The sequence below is a fragment of the Amphiura filiformis genome, chromosome 15 (assembly GCF_039555335.1).
Source record: "Amphiura filiformis chromosome 15, Afil_fr2py, whole genome shotgun sequence".
Classification (NCBI taxonomy): domain Eukaryota; kingdom Metazoa; phylum Echinodermata; class Ophiuroidea; order Amphilepidida; family Amphiuridae; genus Amphiura; species Amphiura filiformis.
In genome coordinates, this window is record NC_092642.1 from 29,811,518 (window position 1) to 29,828,831 (window position 17,314).

Here is a 17,314-nt window from a genome sequence, read left to right on the forward strand (position 1 = left end):
TGATGATGATGATGATAATGAAAGTCATTACACTGAATAATGTCATTGAGTTGTTTTGACAAATTTGATAAAAAATACACCAGTATTGACAGGAGTTGAGGCCACATTCAAATACGCGTTATCTACCAGTGACGTGATGCACTGGGCTAATGGTCATTCAAGCTCTGTGTTGATGCATCACTTAATGCATGGGTTCGAGGCCCAGTGGCATGATACACTGGGCAACAGGCCATTCAAGCTTAGTGTTGATAGTATGCATCACTTAATGCATGGGTTCGAGCCCTAGTGGTACGATACATTGGGCAACAGGCCATTCAAGCTTAGTGTTGAGAGTATGCATCACTTTATGGGTTCGAGTCCCAAGTATTTCCATCTTTTCTTTTTTAGATCCTTCTTTGTTATCCGCGTAGAATGGGGATATTTTGCTTTTGCTCGATTTGCGTAATGCTTTCGTCACTTTTTAACCCCTGTCCTTAATCATCAGCTTATATAGCTTGCATGTGGTATGGCTTTATTAACATTTAGATATTAATACCAGTGGATTTTTCAGAATGTGCTTCAATGCTCAGCGTACTAATCATCATGACGATAGGCTTCAACAAAAAAAAGTCCAAGTTTTGAGATATTTTCTCACAATATCAGGAGCTGTCTTAAGAACTACTGAATCAATACTAGGCTTGTTTGTACTCATTTTAATGCATTTTTCCAAATATGGTCATGTAAATTTACAATTGCGAATTGCGTGTTAGAATATCAAGACATTACGCATAAATAAATCTGCAAAATCTACTCAATTATAAAAATCATACTGGAAAGGTTTGATAGTTAGATATACCGTCTGTTGTTTTCAGGTATTGTGAAATATCTAAGCATTGTGCTTTAAACCGAGGGGTATTCCTAGGAGTGTATATTCCGAGAAATGTATATTCTTGGAGTGTATAAGAATGCCCGAAATATTACCGATGCAAAGTTATTAACTTCCTTTGTTCTCAGTCATCCAGTTGTAGCAGCATGAAGTTTGGAATTGAATCAAAATACTGGACTGCTAAGTTGCGTGTGATACCATCACACTTCATCAGGTAACTGACCTGCTGGATTTGGTCATAGTTGCCTGATGAAGTGTGATGGTATCACACGCAACGTAGCATTGCTTATAATTGTCAAGTAGCAACTATTTTAAACTGTTGCGATTTGGTAGTTCACAGCATCTTGCGAATGGTAGTGAGCTTTGGCAAAAATTCAAAGAAGAATTCAAATATCACAGCTTGTTATGTTGTAAAGAGGGCTGAAACAACAACACTTTTATAAAACGTACATAACTCATTAACAACAATAAATCAAGCACGTTTTCAAAGTATATGAATTGTCACAGATAATCAGCCCTGTTTAATTTAATAGAACACGGTAAGAACAATGCCAATCTATTCCGAAAAGAAATCATCTGAGGCTCATCAGTTTCCTATATGAAGAGAACAAAAATAAACAACTAAATAATACGTGGTATTTTTAAAGCCTTGAAGCATGATTTTGGTCAAATTTTAACTTGATTATTCTTTCGCAAATAATATGAAATATGGCAATACAAACCAAAATACACACAAGTTTTTTCTGTTACAAGCAGATAAAAAAAAAAGGAAATTCGTGTTTTTGTGGTGCTTTTGTAAAGGAAGGAATCCGCTGTAAATGAAAACATCATTGAATAGAGCAGATTCTAAGCATTTAAATTAATACAAGAATTGTTGTATTTGCTTTCACCAGCTGAATAAAACCAACCATATTTGTACAAGTACAAACCGTTCCCTTAACCGCTTCCCTTCCCCATTCCCCCTCAATCAATGTTTGGGAGATTTCAAGTATGCAAACATTATTGTCCTTGATTGTAGCTATAGCCTAAAAATAGCACTGGCCCATAATAGTCGAAAGGAAGAATTTTACTCTTCTTATTCCGTGCCCCTTATTTCGATGGTTACAATTGCAATGTAATGGCACAATCTGTCAGTTCAATACTACTTACCACCGCATTTAGCTACATTTCCATTTATCTGTGTGGTAAAGAAAACAGAAAATATTGCTTAGGCACCACGTACACTTTGGTCCTAATAGTGTTATCGAAGTATCGATCGGTACCGATAGCTTTCTCTATCGTACCCTGTATATTTAAGGAAAACTAATAACACTATGCAAATGTTATTATTATTATGCTAAATACAATTCATATCGGTATAACGGGCCCAATAGCGGTATATATCCAAACTAGGTGTGGTTCCTAATATTGCTAATGTGTAAGTACGTAAGTAACAGAGGGTTTGCATTCCTTAATTTCATTCTAGACCTGACCCCTGCAAAACCTGTGCTTTACTATCTTTAAGATGACATCGTGTAGATAAGCACCGCCAATGATCATTGTGGTTTACAAAATTTTAAACAATAAATAACCATTATGGGCAGGCTTGATAAAAATAAATATATACTTCCTACACATTTCTGTTCATTTTCATTCAAACTTACCGCATTCCCCACACATGGCTGGACATTTCTGTACGACAGTAGGAAAGATACAGTATCGACTGTCGGGATAGATGTTCCCTTTACCACAGGTAGATGGGTTGTCTGCACATGCTAAATGGAAAAAGACAAGTGACCAAAAATGCGTGAAAAATTAACTTTGAAAACACATACACGCAATATGATATATTTTCTTTAATATTCTATAACTTGAAAGCTTCCTCGTTTTATTTATCTTCATTGCCCTGCAGTTTTCAAATTTTACCTAAAATCCACGAAAGGTATAGCCTATTATGTTATTATCAGGGAAAACGCCGTTTTTCCTTTATTACAATGGTTGATTTCAAAATTGAAAATGTGTTATATTTTGTAGTACGGTATAGGTCTATATCGGTTTTCCGATATCTGAAATGCTAGTTTTACAATGTATTTATTCTCCTTACGTGTGCAAGTTGATGTCCAATAACCTTCTTCACAGCAATCACATAGACAATCTTCATGATTCCTGGCACCAACTCCACAATGGCCAAGTCGGCAATCTAAACGATATTAACGACAACGCTGTTTGAGTGGATCGAATTAAAAGATTTTGCTTTTTTTTTGGGGAGGACAGGGGTCGGATGGTCCCTTGTGCATTTTTACAATGTTTATTGAAACGAAGTACTTTTAATAAATCACAAACGTATAGACCACTTGACATCACTGTTTATCAACAGAGGCGAGGGACTCGTCTGTCGATATGCTTGGACGAGCCGCTACACTGTTCAATGGCTTTCTTGTACTATATGAAATGTGGCGGGCGATTTAAAATACACGTGTCCTTAGGGACCGTTCATTATTTATAGGGGAGGGGGGTCGGAGGGATTTCAAAATTGAGTTCATAAAGTTACACAACCCCCTATTAGCAGCATCTAAAATTACATAACCCCCCTATTGCTGCCAAAAAATACGTACCCCCCCACCCCCTCACATCGAGAAATACATTTTGCTGGTATACCATGGCCGGATTCACCTTTTGATGGCCCCTGGGCATGGCAACATGATTGCCACCTCTGGCTCTTCGTATAGAAGACACCCCTCTCCCCACATTTGTAATCCAAGTTTTTTTTCCAAGATGTCCCCAGAAAATATGCTATTTCAATGCTAAAATTCAAAGAGAGATGTAATGGAGTCACCGAGCCAGGGGGCAAAATTTCCAAATCGTCCCACTGATCTGCTACGAAAAGAACATTCCCTGGACAAATGCGCTCGAAGCGCACAGAAAAAAAAGCTAAAATGAACAAAATTGAGGACAATATGTGGCCTATAAAATCATTCCAAAGGATGATGCATATATATGGCTTTCACAAGTTTTGGTTAATTTAGTACCAGTATTTTGATCCAGTATACAAGTTTTATGCTTTTTCCAAGCATCAGAGGAGCTGCCCTAGCACTCATATTTATGATTTACATTATAGAATGGGTGGAATTATAACTCTACGCAAATCTACTCACCAAATGGTTTTTCTGAGATATAAAATGTGCGCCTTGCGCGCGGCAATTTGGCATTTTGATACTACAAAAATGGGGTTAATTTAGGGTCTAAAATAGACCAAAAGGAAGATGCAAATCATAAGTTTTGTAACAATTGATCTGTCTACTGAGCAGGGGAGGGGACTCACTTGCCATATGGCTAATGTGCTGATGAACAGTGGCATAGATTTCTTTTTGACATGAGGTTGTTGGAAAAATTTCTTGAAGTATTATGTGAATCCAGCCCCTTTTGGTGAGAGAATAAGTTTATGACACAAATGCATGCAAAGTGCACAAAACTGTTGCCATATTGAAGCTAAACTCCAAATACGCTGCAGAAATAAATTTGCGCGAAGCGCGCAAAAATTGATATTTTTGTGGCTAAAATGGCCAAATATGAGGTAAATATTGTAGTGAATCATAATCATAGTTAATAATTTAATATTAAATTTCACCTTACCCTCCCTATCAGGAAAAATAAAATCACACAACCCCCCTGTTTGTTAAAGTGAAAATCACATAGCCCCCCCCCCCCACATTTTCTCCGGCCCCCCTCCCCTGTAAATAATGAGCGGTCCCTTAGCAAACTACGATGCGCACGCACACTGCAGGGCAAAGAACAAAGGTAATTGCCATAATTCGCGCGCATACTGCCGGGCAATGACGTCACATGCCAAGTGGTCTATAAGGGATCGTATAGCTAAAATTAATCAATTTAATACCAATGAAGCGAAGTATCTTACCGCAATTGGCAATATTATCCGTTCCTCATTGACCTGAAAACAGAATAGATTAAGATCCAATTATTATTGTCACAAATATCATAAGAAAGAGTGGTTTGGAGGTTCATTTTCTTCCATTTCATTTCATATTAATGGTAGATTACTTTGGTCTTTAATCTGTATTCTTTTGAATTCGAATTAAGGTATTGCGACTGACTTGGTTTTCGGCATAGTTTTCCTGTCATGCATTTGCGATAATCCTCGGAACACACTGCGCACGGCTCATCTTCTATGTAAGGTCTGATTCTCTTGTAAACACTGTATCACAAAATAATAACAATGATATTAAAAATTTACTTTAAGCATTATGTAAAAAATGTTATACCGATTAAAAATCTCTGATTGTTCACTCCAGGTCAGTTTTAATGTCTTAACCAACCAGCGAGCAGTTAAAGCCATAATGTACAATGTTTTTACATGATTGTTTTTTAAACCTGATTTTTGGCATATTGATATGTTTACACAGGTCCCAACTTACACTTAAGTGGAATCAGTCACAGTTTGAACCAGTCTTTTAAATTACCCATAGATCTCTACAGTTAAGCAGCCAATATATTTTTCTATCGTTTAACCCCATAATTACAGCTTAAAATTACCATAAAAACTTCTTGACAGTTGCTACCCAGCAAACACGCAACGTTTTAAAGAAAAGTTTTAAATGTAGGGTTATGTAAAGGGTATAAGAACGTTTAATAACATTCACAAAACATTTTTGAAAACATGATCCAAAACATTCTAAGACAATGTTAGCTGTTGACAAAATATTTTACAAAAATGTTTGCCCAAAATATTTTGCAATAACGTTTGAAACGTATTCATGATCTTTTTATATAGCCCGACATTTAAATGTTATAAAAACGTTTTGAATAAACTTGTAAAGAAAATGTTTGTGTTTGCTGGATACCTATATTATTTCATACATTTGGCAAGAATAATGAACTTAAAATTTGACTGAAATCGTATACTATGGCTTTAATCAATATTATACTTGTCCGACTCAGGTTCAGGCAATCTTCATGTATAAACCGGTCCGAGTCCAACTTGGACAAATTACTGGTCTAATACACAATCGTTAACATCAGTAATCATGGTAATACTTACCCGACATCATAATGACAGTTAAAAATCCAAGCGTTCTGTGACGTCCAGAAATGTGTGTCGTTCTTTTTAGTGACTTCCGGACAGAATGCCTGAACGCATCCCACCTTTGAAGCTTTAGCCCAAGTAACCTGTACAAATAAGAAGAATACAGTTCACTTGCTTTAACCATCGTCTTACTAAGAAGGAGGAAGAGTGTAACGGGTATAAAAAATCAACAGATTTTTCCCGGTGCACTCAAAACGCTCATATTAAGCGCTTACATGACTTGAACTACTTGGTACATATTTTGGTATCACATAATAGAGGAAAACGACAGCTATCGTTTGGTACCAGCTACAGCATATGGTACATTGATACGTAAATTTCGTCATGATTGGAATGTATACAAGCTTACATGTTGAATTCATTACTTTGGCGGAAGCGGCTAAACATTACCGTTTTATTCTGTAGTTTTAACAGATTAGAAATCAGCGATCTTCTTGAAATGTTGAGTGGCAATGGCTTAACTGACATTCTTCATGAAATAATCAAGTCAATTAGACAATCTTAATCATCTTTTCGTTGATGAAAGTGATTTAATCATTTTAACCGTTGTTCAGTACCGTTTTTAAACAGTGCGTTTGGGTGTTCTGAACGCGAAGTAAACCACGCAGACGACGCAGACGCATCGTTGTCAAACGGTGATGAACAACGGTAACGTGATTAAATCCGTAAATCTAAAAACGCACACTATAATTATAGTAAAAGTTATATTTTAAATATCATGCCCTAGTATGAGAAAATATGGGTCAAAGTTGGGTTCTGGTTTTATTGAGACTAGCGGGATACCCGCGCTTCGCGCGGGTCCCCGCTAGATGAGTAAATGGGAACGTTCACTATAACAGGAAGAATTACTGGACAGGTAGAATCATCGAAAAAATACATTTTGATTTTCCGTTTCCATGTTATTTATTTATTTAAACCCGTTCCCATTTTTTTCTAAATCTGTTATTTGTTACATTTCCCTTTTAGCTTCATTTTTTATTTGCTGCTTGTGATTTCCCGTTTCCATGTTTTTTATTTAATTCTGTTATCATTATTATAGCTTCTTTTTTTTTTTCTTACATTTCCTGATTAGTTTCTTTCCTTCTTTGTTTCGTTCCCGTTTCATTTAGTTAATTTAACCCGTTGGCCTAATTACTCGTACCTCTTTTGTCATTTTAATTTCATTTTTCTTTATAGTATAGGTCTACCGCTTCATTTTGTTTATACAACACATATTTTTGTTCATCTTTATCATAATCCCGTGACCCGTCCATGTACCTTTTTGTCCTTTAATTTTTATTTATTTTTCCTTCTTTCTGTATTATCATGTCCACTGGTCTCTGGCTCGCAAGTCGCGTGGCTCTGCGCCGTTTACGCGCGCATTGGCGTAGTGCGCATTACGCTCGCGCGCCGACGCGTTGCCTGCCAGCTGCAGTGACGCGCAGGCTGGTAACTGATTTTCATAACAAAAACCCCGTTTTTACCCATATTTTCACTGTTTTTGCAGCCAATTCTTGACCGATTTCAACCAAATAAAGTGGAGGCAATTTCCCGTATATTCCTCGATCTCCCGTATGAATTTGGCGACATGTGGATCGAAACTGACGGAGCCTTTAACATAAACCACATACATACAACATTCCCCTATTTATAGTAAGATAAATCCATTAGTTAACAACAATGTTAGGGATGGACAAAAATTACTGCATTTACCTGAAAGTAATGTCCACAGACTTTATTTTCATAACAAGTATTTAGCTCAAATTTGTAGTTGTCCACTTCGTTATAATACCAAGCTTGGACTGGTTGTACTGCATTAGGTTTTGAGCCGCCAAGCCATAGATTCTGTCCCTCGCCATTTATGGTCTCATGCCACCAGTTACACTGTGTCGCCCAATCACCTGCGTGAGAGGCTAATGTCTCGTCCCAAGTCTACAGAGAAAACAAGACATGACTACAAAATTAATAACATGCACCAGCGAGATTCGAAACCACGCCAAAAACACGATAAAAAGTATAGGCATCAGAATTTGACTGCCTTAGACCAGACTCAAACTAATACTGCTCTTACGACTTTCATTTTTCTTAACTTTATTTTGATTCAATAATTTCATTTCCGCTATATTTCTTTTCATCTTTTCATCCCATATATGTCAACTCTATCGAACAAAACCAACTGCAATTAAAATTGAACAATTGAAATGGCAACCATGTTGGTGGACAGTGTCAGAGGGATATGTCTCTAGTTCGATTCCACAACCACTCATGCTTATTATAAGGAAAGAAAGAAAGAAAGAAAGAAAGAAAGAAAGAAAGAAAGAAAGAAAGAAAGAAAGAAAGAAAGAAAGAAAGAAAGAAAGAAAGAAAGAAAGAAAGAAAGAAAGAAAGAATGAAAGAAAGAAAGAAAGAAAGAAAGAAAGAAAGAAAGAAAGGAAGAAAGGAAGGATACACTGCAAATTGGCCAGAACACATGGAACGCGTTCATTACTGTAACGGTTTTTTAACACATGACACGTGTTCAACTTATTTAGAGAACACTAGTGTTAATGTAGAGAACACAGGTGTTATTACCTCAGAACACTAGTGTAACGTGTTCTAATCCTTTAAACACTGGTGTTCAAAATTACTATCTATGAACACCTCGGACACATGAAAGAAATGTAACGGTTTTTTAACACATGACACGTGTTCAAACATTGATTTTCAGAATGCCGGTGTTCAACTTTTATTTATACATTTTCAAAATCTCATTACTCGACAATAAACAAATGCATGGTAGTATAAACAAGATAATGGCGGTGTTCCGAAGAATTCCGATGAAATCCGAGACTTTTCACCTAAGGCAAGCACAAGGCACGAACCCTCGCCGATCGTATCTCCCGGCCGACAGCGCAACCCGGGAGCGCAACGCCTTGACTGCTCGACCATCTCGCCCTCTTGTGTCTCTCCGATGCTTGTTCATCGCTGTCAACAGATATACTAGCTCCGAGTCGCTCCCAAAGTTGCCCTGAATTTCATTCTTCCCTAAATCCTTCGAATTTACTCTCACTATCATCCCATTTTGTCTTGAAAAAGAGAGTTTGGAATAGCGCTAGCGTTTCCACGTTGCATCGCCATTGTTGTTGTTGTTACTTATATCCCTCCTTCATAAGAGCACCGTGTATTTCTAGCTGACACGTCGCAGCTCTCGAACGCCTCTATCTGCTCATCCACATCGGTATCATTACTACATGCGTTCCATTTTTGAACACCAGTATTCAATATAATCATTCAGAACACTTGTGACACGTCTGATCAATAATGTGTGTTCTACGTTATACTAAAAGAACACTAGTGCGCAAGGCTTATCATAATTTCAAAAATACCAGTGTTCTAAAGAGACAATTATGAACACCTCGGACGCGTCTGAGAAGCGTCATGTGTTCGGGAAAATTTGCAGTGTAGGCGTTCGGGTTAGGCACACGAGTTTCTAATAAATGTTGTATAAAAACATATCGATTAATTAATACAGTTATTATCAACTATATTTTCTTCAAATCATTTAACGGGCTATACGAATACATAAAAAGAAGAGTTTAAACTTACCAGATATCTCATATTGCCAGCCGTTGGCGTCACCGAACTTCGTAACTCATTATGTTGATACAATATAGCTTGCTTTTCAAGAACGGTAAACTCATGTACACCAGCTTCATACGAAGTAGCCCTGTTTGTAAGTATGTCCAGAAACTCTTGGGACAGCTCTTCTATCTCTCGTAAGTTTGAACTTTGTGACGTTTGCGTTGGCTTTGCGAGAGTAAAATTTAAACTTAAATTGATAAGATACAAGAATGTAAGTAATGAAAACGTTATTCGGGACATGATTGCTCAGTTTACAATGATTTACGTTAAATGAGAGCGTAATAAAAACGGCAACCAGCGTATCGCAAATTTTGTTTTTTATATTAATACTTTTATTTGCTACAATTTTCCTGGTGCCTCAACTGCGATTTAGAAAAAATATTTTGGACTTGAACGGGTACATAATTTTAATGAGAAATACACATAGAAGAGAGGCTCAGTCACTTTAAATACACGCAATGATTATACTGTATCAAAATAATTGGTATCCATCAATTTTGATGTTTCTTCAAGCTGGTCTCTTCGAAATGCAACAGTGGATACGCTTGAAATGTCAAGAATGTATAGTTTATGACTTGTTATACAATTAACCTACAAATCATTAGTGGAGGCAGGGGAGGGTTAGTAGGGAAGGGTTCAGACTTCACACCAAAGAAAGCGAAATTTTATGATGTAAAGTATAACAAAAATGTGGTTTCAAACAGTCCTACTTTGACACAAGTGTTCCAACTATTTATGACCGGGATTGTAGTTGTACGAAACAAAACATGTAGTGATCAATTAAGGGTGTACTACACCCCTCGATAAATTTGTGTCTATTTTTGCATTTTTCTCAAAAACTAATAACACAGTGGTAACAAAACTTATGTATATTATAGGGGCAAGGAATCAAATTACTGCACTGGAATTTCAATGACCCAAGACAAGCGGTTCATTATTTATGATAAGAAAAGAGGTACTGCAAGAATGTACCTCATTTCCGATCATATATACTGAACCACTTGTCTTGAATCACTGAAATTCCAGTGTAGTAATTGGATTCCTTGCCCCAATAATATACATAACTTTTGTTACCATTGTGTTATCATTTTTTGAGAAAACTGCAAAAATAGTCACAATTTACCACAGGGGTGTAGTACCCCCTTAACATCATCTTTTCAGTATCTTCCAGTCATTCAACAGGCCTACTCTAGCAAATACATAATACCTCTACTTAAGAAGAGTTTAAACTTACCAAATATATCATATTGCCAGTCGTTGGTGTCACCGAACTCATCAACTCATGTTGATCCAATGTAGTTTGCGTTTCAAGAACTGTAAACTCATATACACCAGTTTCATACGAAGTAGGCATGGTTGTATAAAGTATGTCCAGAAACTCTTGGGACAGCTCTTCTCTTTCTCGTAAGTTTGAACTTTGTGACGTTTGCGCTGGCTTTGCGAGAATAAAACTTAAATTGACAAGATGCAGTAATATAAGTAATGAAAACATTATTCGAGACATAATGATGATTGCTCAGTTTACGTGAAATGAAGCGTAAGAGAAACGGCCACCAGTCGTTACGTCCTTTCCTCCGTGGATAATGTTCTTACTTGTGTTTATTAATACTTGTATTTGCTACAATTTCCTGGTGCCTCAACTATGATTAATATAGACACCGGTATTTTAAACTCAGTTATGAATCATTATTTTTATTTTTTGTTGTAGTTGTTTTTTACGCATCGTTATTCGCTGTAAAAAGGCCTGCTGCAGACGCAAAAACAATCGAGATTGGAAGGGTTTAGGCTATTAGGCGATTTATTTTGTGAGATTATTTATTGTTACTGTGGACATAACTATCAACATAATATTGATAAAGAGTGATAAGCGTTCAACTTAGCAAACAACCTTGATACAGTACAACTTGGTGATTGGTTTTGATAATGATTTGGTGAACAAACGTATGGATTGTCATTGCGCTCATTGTAGGCTAGGTCTATATTTATAAGCCTAGGCCTAATTTAATTGGAAAACGTGTATATATCAATAATTTATTTTATTGTAAAACAGGATCAATGTGTACACAATATGCCTACTTCCTGCCTTTTATTAGCCATCTCCCAAAACAAATGAGTTAATTTGATAAAAAGACATAATCTGATGGGGATGAGGCTATCACTTTTTCGTTCATAATAGTAAACGGAACCTATTTCAGGCCTAAAATTTCACCGGAAAAATATAAGCTTTCTTTTCCAAAATCTCAGCCCATTATGTTGATAGCAAGAAATTAAAAAAAGTGGAGGGATAAAGCTATCGATCTGATCACACATCTCTAAGAACATAATTATATCGATAATAATTAAAGCCATATTATAACATTTGCTGAGGAGGACGCCCTCACTGAATTTTTTTTATTATTTTTTTTTTATCAAAGCAAGATGTTTGATTCTCAGGTTTATTATTTATTATATTAAAGGCCTAAAAAAAAAAAAAAACCTATAGTGCAGCCGCTAGCAGATCAAATAATAAAAGAAATCTCTTTATTACTTTCTTTATTTATTTAAATCTGAACAACACAACAATCTGAATAACACAAGAAACTAGATCAGGTTACCAATATTTTCTCATTTAAATAAAGTTCGGTCCTACCACGGGGCGATTCGCATGCTAATAGGACAATAAAACATGTAATATGTACGAATGGTTGTTGAATCGATCTAGAGACCTGTCCCTCTGTCATCTTCAGCTATCGTAGAACTTTATGCAGACCATGTGTACTTATATACCTCAAAAGTCTGTTAAATGTAAGACCAATGACTCTCCGTGGCTGAATTCAGAGCTTCGTAAACTCATTAGAAAGAAGCACAGATTGTTCAATCAGTGGAAAAAGTCCAAGAAGACTAATGATTATAAGAAGTATAAAGAGGTTAGAAACAAACTTTCTAATCAGCTTAAGTATGCCAAACAAGATTATTTTTCCAACCTGCTTGATAACAACTCTCCTGGCAAACGCTTCTGGGGTTATGTTAAATCCAAGTCCTCTCAGTCTTCCATTCCGGACAGTATCCACTACAAAGATGTCACTGCCAACACCCCATGTGACGTTGCCAATGTCTTTAGTTGCTTCTTCTCTGAATGTTTCAACCAAGATGAAGTGTCTGATTCTTTTATTTCTAACTATGATACAGTTTCCTCTATTTCTCATTTCAGCTGCTACACTGGTGAAATCCATAAGCTTATCCGCAAACTGAAAAACAACTCTGCCGCCGGTGTAGATGGGATCACCAGTGTGATGCTGAAGAACACAGCCTTTTCTGTCTCTCCTCTCCTTGCTCAACTGTTCAATCTATCCCTTCATACTGGCTGCGTCCCAAGCGCGTGGAAGCTTTCCCGTGTGATTCCGATCTTTAAATCTGGTGACCGCTAGTCTGCCTCCAACTACCGTCCTATATCGCTTCAGCCGATCATCAGTAACCGCATGGAAAGAGTCATTCACCAGCACATCCTCCAATATCTCAATCAGAACAACATTCTCACTCCCCGGCAATTTGGTTTTCTCCCCAAGTCCTCAACCTCTGATGCCTTAACAACAGCCCTTCATGACTGGTATAATGCTCTGGAGAACCGGCACGATGTTGCTGTGGCCCTCTTCGATCTTACAAAGGCTTTCGACAGAGTACCCCATGGTCCTTTGCTGCTAAAACTCAGATCTGTTGGCATCACTGGTCCACTCATGTCCTGGTTACGTTCGTATCTTTCCAACAGAACGCAGGTAATAGCGGTTCATGGCGTTACTTCTGATCCGGCCCCTGTCATCTCTGGAGTACCTCAAGGCTCTGTCCTGGGCCCTCTTCTTTTTCTTATCTATGCTAACGATCTTTGCCTTTCTAATTTCTCCCAGGACAGTGCCTTGGTGCTCTATGCAGATGACACCACACTTTATAAGCCTCTTACTTGCAATTCTGATTTGACGGGTTTCCAAGAGGACATTAATGCTATCCATAACTGGTTCCGTTCCAACCATCTCTCAGCCAATGCCAGCAAAACCAAGACCATGATAATATCAACAAAAAAGGAACCTTACCCACAGATGCAACTCTATATGAATCAACAGCCCATTGAAAGAGTTAGCTCTGTTAAATTTCTAGGCATATGGATCAGTAATAATCTCTCCTGGAAAGGCCATGTTGATAGCATTTGCAAGAAAGCTCGTAGAACAATAGGCTTCCTTCACAGATCTTTCCACAATGCCCCACTCCATATCCGCCGTTCTCTATATCTGGCTCTTGTTCGTCCAACCCTTGAATATGGCTCAATCACATACCACCCTTTAAACCAGACGCTCACAAACCGGTTAGAATCCACCCAGCGCTTTGCCTTCCGTGTGATCTTGCAGGAATGGAAGCTTTCCCATGAGGATCTACTTTCAAAAGTAGACCTCCCCCTCCTCTCCAAACGTCGCGATCTGGCCACACTCTGCCACTTGTACAAAATCCTTCACAAGCTTTGCTCTTCGCCAAACCCATTTAAACTGCACCCGCGCCCTGGCCTTCGCAATCTCAACAGCTGCGCCCTTGTTATTCCGTTTTCCCGTCTCTCTCTGTCTCAAAAATCTTTTTCCCATATGCACCTACCCTATGGAATTACCTTCCTGACACTGTAGTCAAATGTCCATCCCTGGCTGCCTTCAAATCTGCCATTAATGACCAGGTGTGCTAGCCATCTTCTTCTCCACCTCATTTGTTTGGTCTTGATTTATTTTTCTCATCCATTTTTGTCTGTCCCTTTTATTTTGTGTTTGGTGTAATTAGGCCACCCTTTAATTTAGTGCATAGGCACTATTGGGTTCTCGCCTGGTCTCTGACCGAATTGTTATAAATAAAATAAATGTATTCCTACATGACTGTCATTTCAATTGTTATACCATTCCGGTTGGTTTGTTGCATACATTCTATAGGTGTGAAAAATTGTTCCACTAATATGGAAGGCCAGCAGGGACAAAAACGTATCCAAATATGGAAGGCCATTAAAGTCATACGTAAAGACAAATTAGCAAAGCGGCAAAAATACACAAAGGCCTATTGAAAGGAGGGACTGTCCCCGCCACAGACACACAGAACAACTTGACACAGCCTATAGGAATGTGCAACAAGATTTTCCACAAGGCTGTAAAGAACCACAAGCCGCGAAATTTTGATAGCCAACAAGCTTAAGCTATTTAATTAACCCTCGATAGAGAGCAGGGCTTGAGACATCCAGCTATATTGCCCCGCAGGGCTTCAAAAACCACACACTGTGAAGTATAGTTATCCAACAAGCTTAAACTATAAATTAACCCCGATAGAGGGTAGGGCATAAAGAATGAGGGAAATCAAAACCACAAACCGCGAAAGACCGCCAACAACCGCCGCTTAATAGGGAAATCCAACTAGATCTATAAATCTAAATAACTATCAACGGCGAAATTTGGATATCCAACGAGATTGCCCCGCAGGGCTACAAAGAACCACACACCGCGAATTATAGTTATCCAACAAGCTTAAACTATAAATTAACCCCCGATTGAGGGTAGGGCATGAAGAATGAGGGAAATTAAAACTACAAACAGCGAAAGACCGCCAACAACCGCCGCTTAATAGGAAACCGACTCGACGGCCCCCGAGAGCTACAAAGAACTATCAACCGCGAAATTTGGATATCCAACTAGATTGCCCCGCAGGGCTACAAAGAACCACACACCGCGAAGTATAGTTATCCAAAATTAACCCCCAATAGAGGGTAGGGCATGAAGAATGAGGGAAATTAAAACTACAAACCGCTTAATAGGAAATCCAACTCGATTGCCCGCAGGGCTACAAAGAACTATCAACCGCGAAATTTGGATATCCAACTAGATTGCCCCGCAGGGCTACTAAAACCACAATCATTAAAACATAATTATCTTGCTAAGTCGTGGCACTTAGACGCTTCCGTAGTATAAGCCTTGCTACATAGTTTCAATTTGAAGTAAATCGGACTGACTCTGTGTCTCGCTGGCATCGTCAAAATTGGGTATGTGTTGTTCATATTTACATTTTCTTAGTTGCCTTGAACAATTAAAGTATATTAAAATGTATATGTATCCCTATTAACATTACAGTCACGCGGTAGCAGTGACCAGCAAGTTTTCAAAATAAACGGCTGATAAAGTTTTATTAAATTATTTACTGTCATAAATCAAGGATAACATAATTTCAAACATCTATTTTTCGTTTTATTCGTTTTATGGAGTATTTCGTAACCCGATGACTTTCCAAGCTTAAAGCTGCTTGGCTACATTCATAAAAAGAAAGAAAATCCACCAAAAAAACGTTGACAACGTAAAGTAAGCAGCAAGTTTAAAAAGCTCCCACCTCGGCTCACTTTTTGAAACTTGGTCCCATTGTGAATATCAACAGCAAATCGGTGTTTTTAACGTTTAAACAATAGCATCATTGCCATTAACATGCCTTCTTGTTATTCGTTTAATTCAATCATTGGTCATGAACTTAATAATTATTATAAAACAAAACATATATAGGATATTGGCCAAGAACAACATAATAACCTTTCTGATCGTTCCAGAATGCTAACAACTTAATATCGCATCGGCACATTAAAGATACATAACACTTCTGGAAATGTTTTAAGTTGATAATTATGACAAAGATTAAATCAGTATCTTTTACAAATGGGACCAAGTTTCAAAAAGTGAGCCGAGGTGGGGGCTTTTTAAACTTGCTGCTTTCTTTACGTTGTCAACGTTTTTTTGGTGTAACATTTACCTATAAATGAGATGGATACGATGTTACATTATTTTGATGTGGTAGTCCTGTCCATAATCACTAGGAACTGATGGGTACCAATCTTTGTGATACAGCCTGTACCTACATCCTGACTCTGTAAAATATTTTGTAGCCTAATTTTGCATTAAGGTTTTTAAGCCACCTACAGGAAACTATTTTAAAAGCATGTTAATGAAATTTACTCATGATGTGCAGTAGTCCCTACATGTACAGGCTGTTGACACATTCTATGTATATCACACCCATAAAGGCAAGAAACTCTAGAAATATATAGTACGCAAAAGGAACCAGTTGTTTGTATTATCCTTCAAACAAAATAAGCTTTAAAAGAAATATCACTATTCGCCGTTGAAGTGACGTAGTTAATCGGGTTAACTACCATAGCAATAAAATAGATGAATACAATTTTGATTATATCGCCCTGCACTACAACGTTCACGCGGTACCGATGCATTGAACCATAGATGTCAAATAGAGGCTGATCACTCGCACCTGTAAGATTAGTATCTTTGAAAAGAGCGGTATTGTGTTCAATCTATGTTTGCTGACATCATGTGATTCGTGTAATCTGCTTGTAGTGCAGGGCGATCTATTCAAAAATTGTGTTCATCTATTGCTATGGTAGTTATTCCGATTATGACGTCACTTCGACGGCGAATAATATTCAAATATACCATGTAGATAAGGCCTTGAATACTCATACTTGGACAAAGTGTAACATGGACATCTATTTTGAATAGGTATATATATATATATATTTCCACAAACCAGAGAGATGGTAAAATATGAATAAGTGAATAAGCAATCGGATATTTTACTTGAATAGATATAGTTTTATGTCGCTGCAACTGCTACTTTTTATTCATGAGACGAAGATATCATGCACATTGGATAACTACAGCCTGTCTCAAAAAATTGTGCAAGTGAAAAGCGCCCTCTTTGGCAATTATAAACTACCGTTGTGG

General features: G+C 37.5%; 1 protein-coding gene and 1 long non-coding RNA gene across 2 annotated transcripts; both read right to left on the reverse strand.

Moving 5' to 3' along the window:
• Window positions 1-857: 857 nt before the first annotated feature.
• On the reverse strand, window positions 858-3,045 carry LOC140172183 (uncharacterized). The gene is made up of 4 exons (XR_011861692.1): window positions 2,949-3,045; window positions 2,509-2,619; window positions 2,015-2,042; window positions 858-1,459 (listed from the first exon to the last, which is right to left on the reverse strand). It is a non-coding gene; the product is annotated as an uncharacterized lncRNA (long non-coding RNA).
• A 1,740-nt stretch (window positions 3,046-4,785) lies between these two features.
• LOC140170853 (GLIPR1-like protein 1) lies at window positions 4,786-11,019 on the reverse strand. Its single transcript, XM_072194065.1, has 6 exons — window positions 10,780-11,019; window positions 9,510-9,710; window positions 7,638-7,856; window positions 5,901-6,028; window positions 4,957-5,057; window positions 4,786-4,793 (listed from the first exon to the last, which is right to left on the reverse strand). Exons 1-6 carry the CDS (start codon window positions 10,897-10,899, stop codon window positions 4,786-4,788), a joined length of 777 nt encoding a protein of 258 aa, XP_072050166.1. The 5' UTR covers window positions 10,900-11,019.
• Window positions 11,020-17,314: the final 6,295 nt, after the last annotated feature.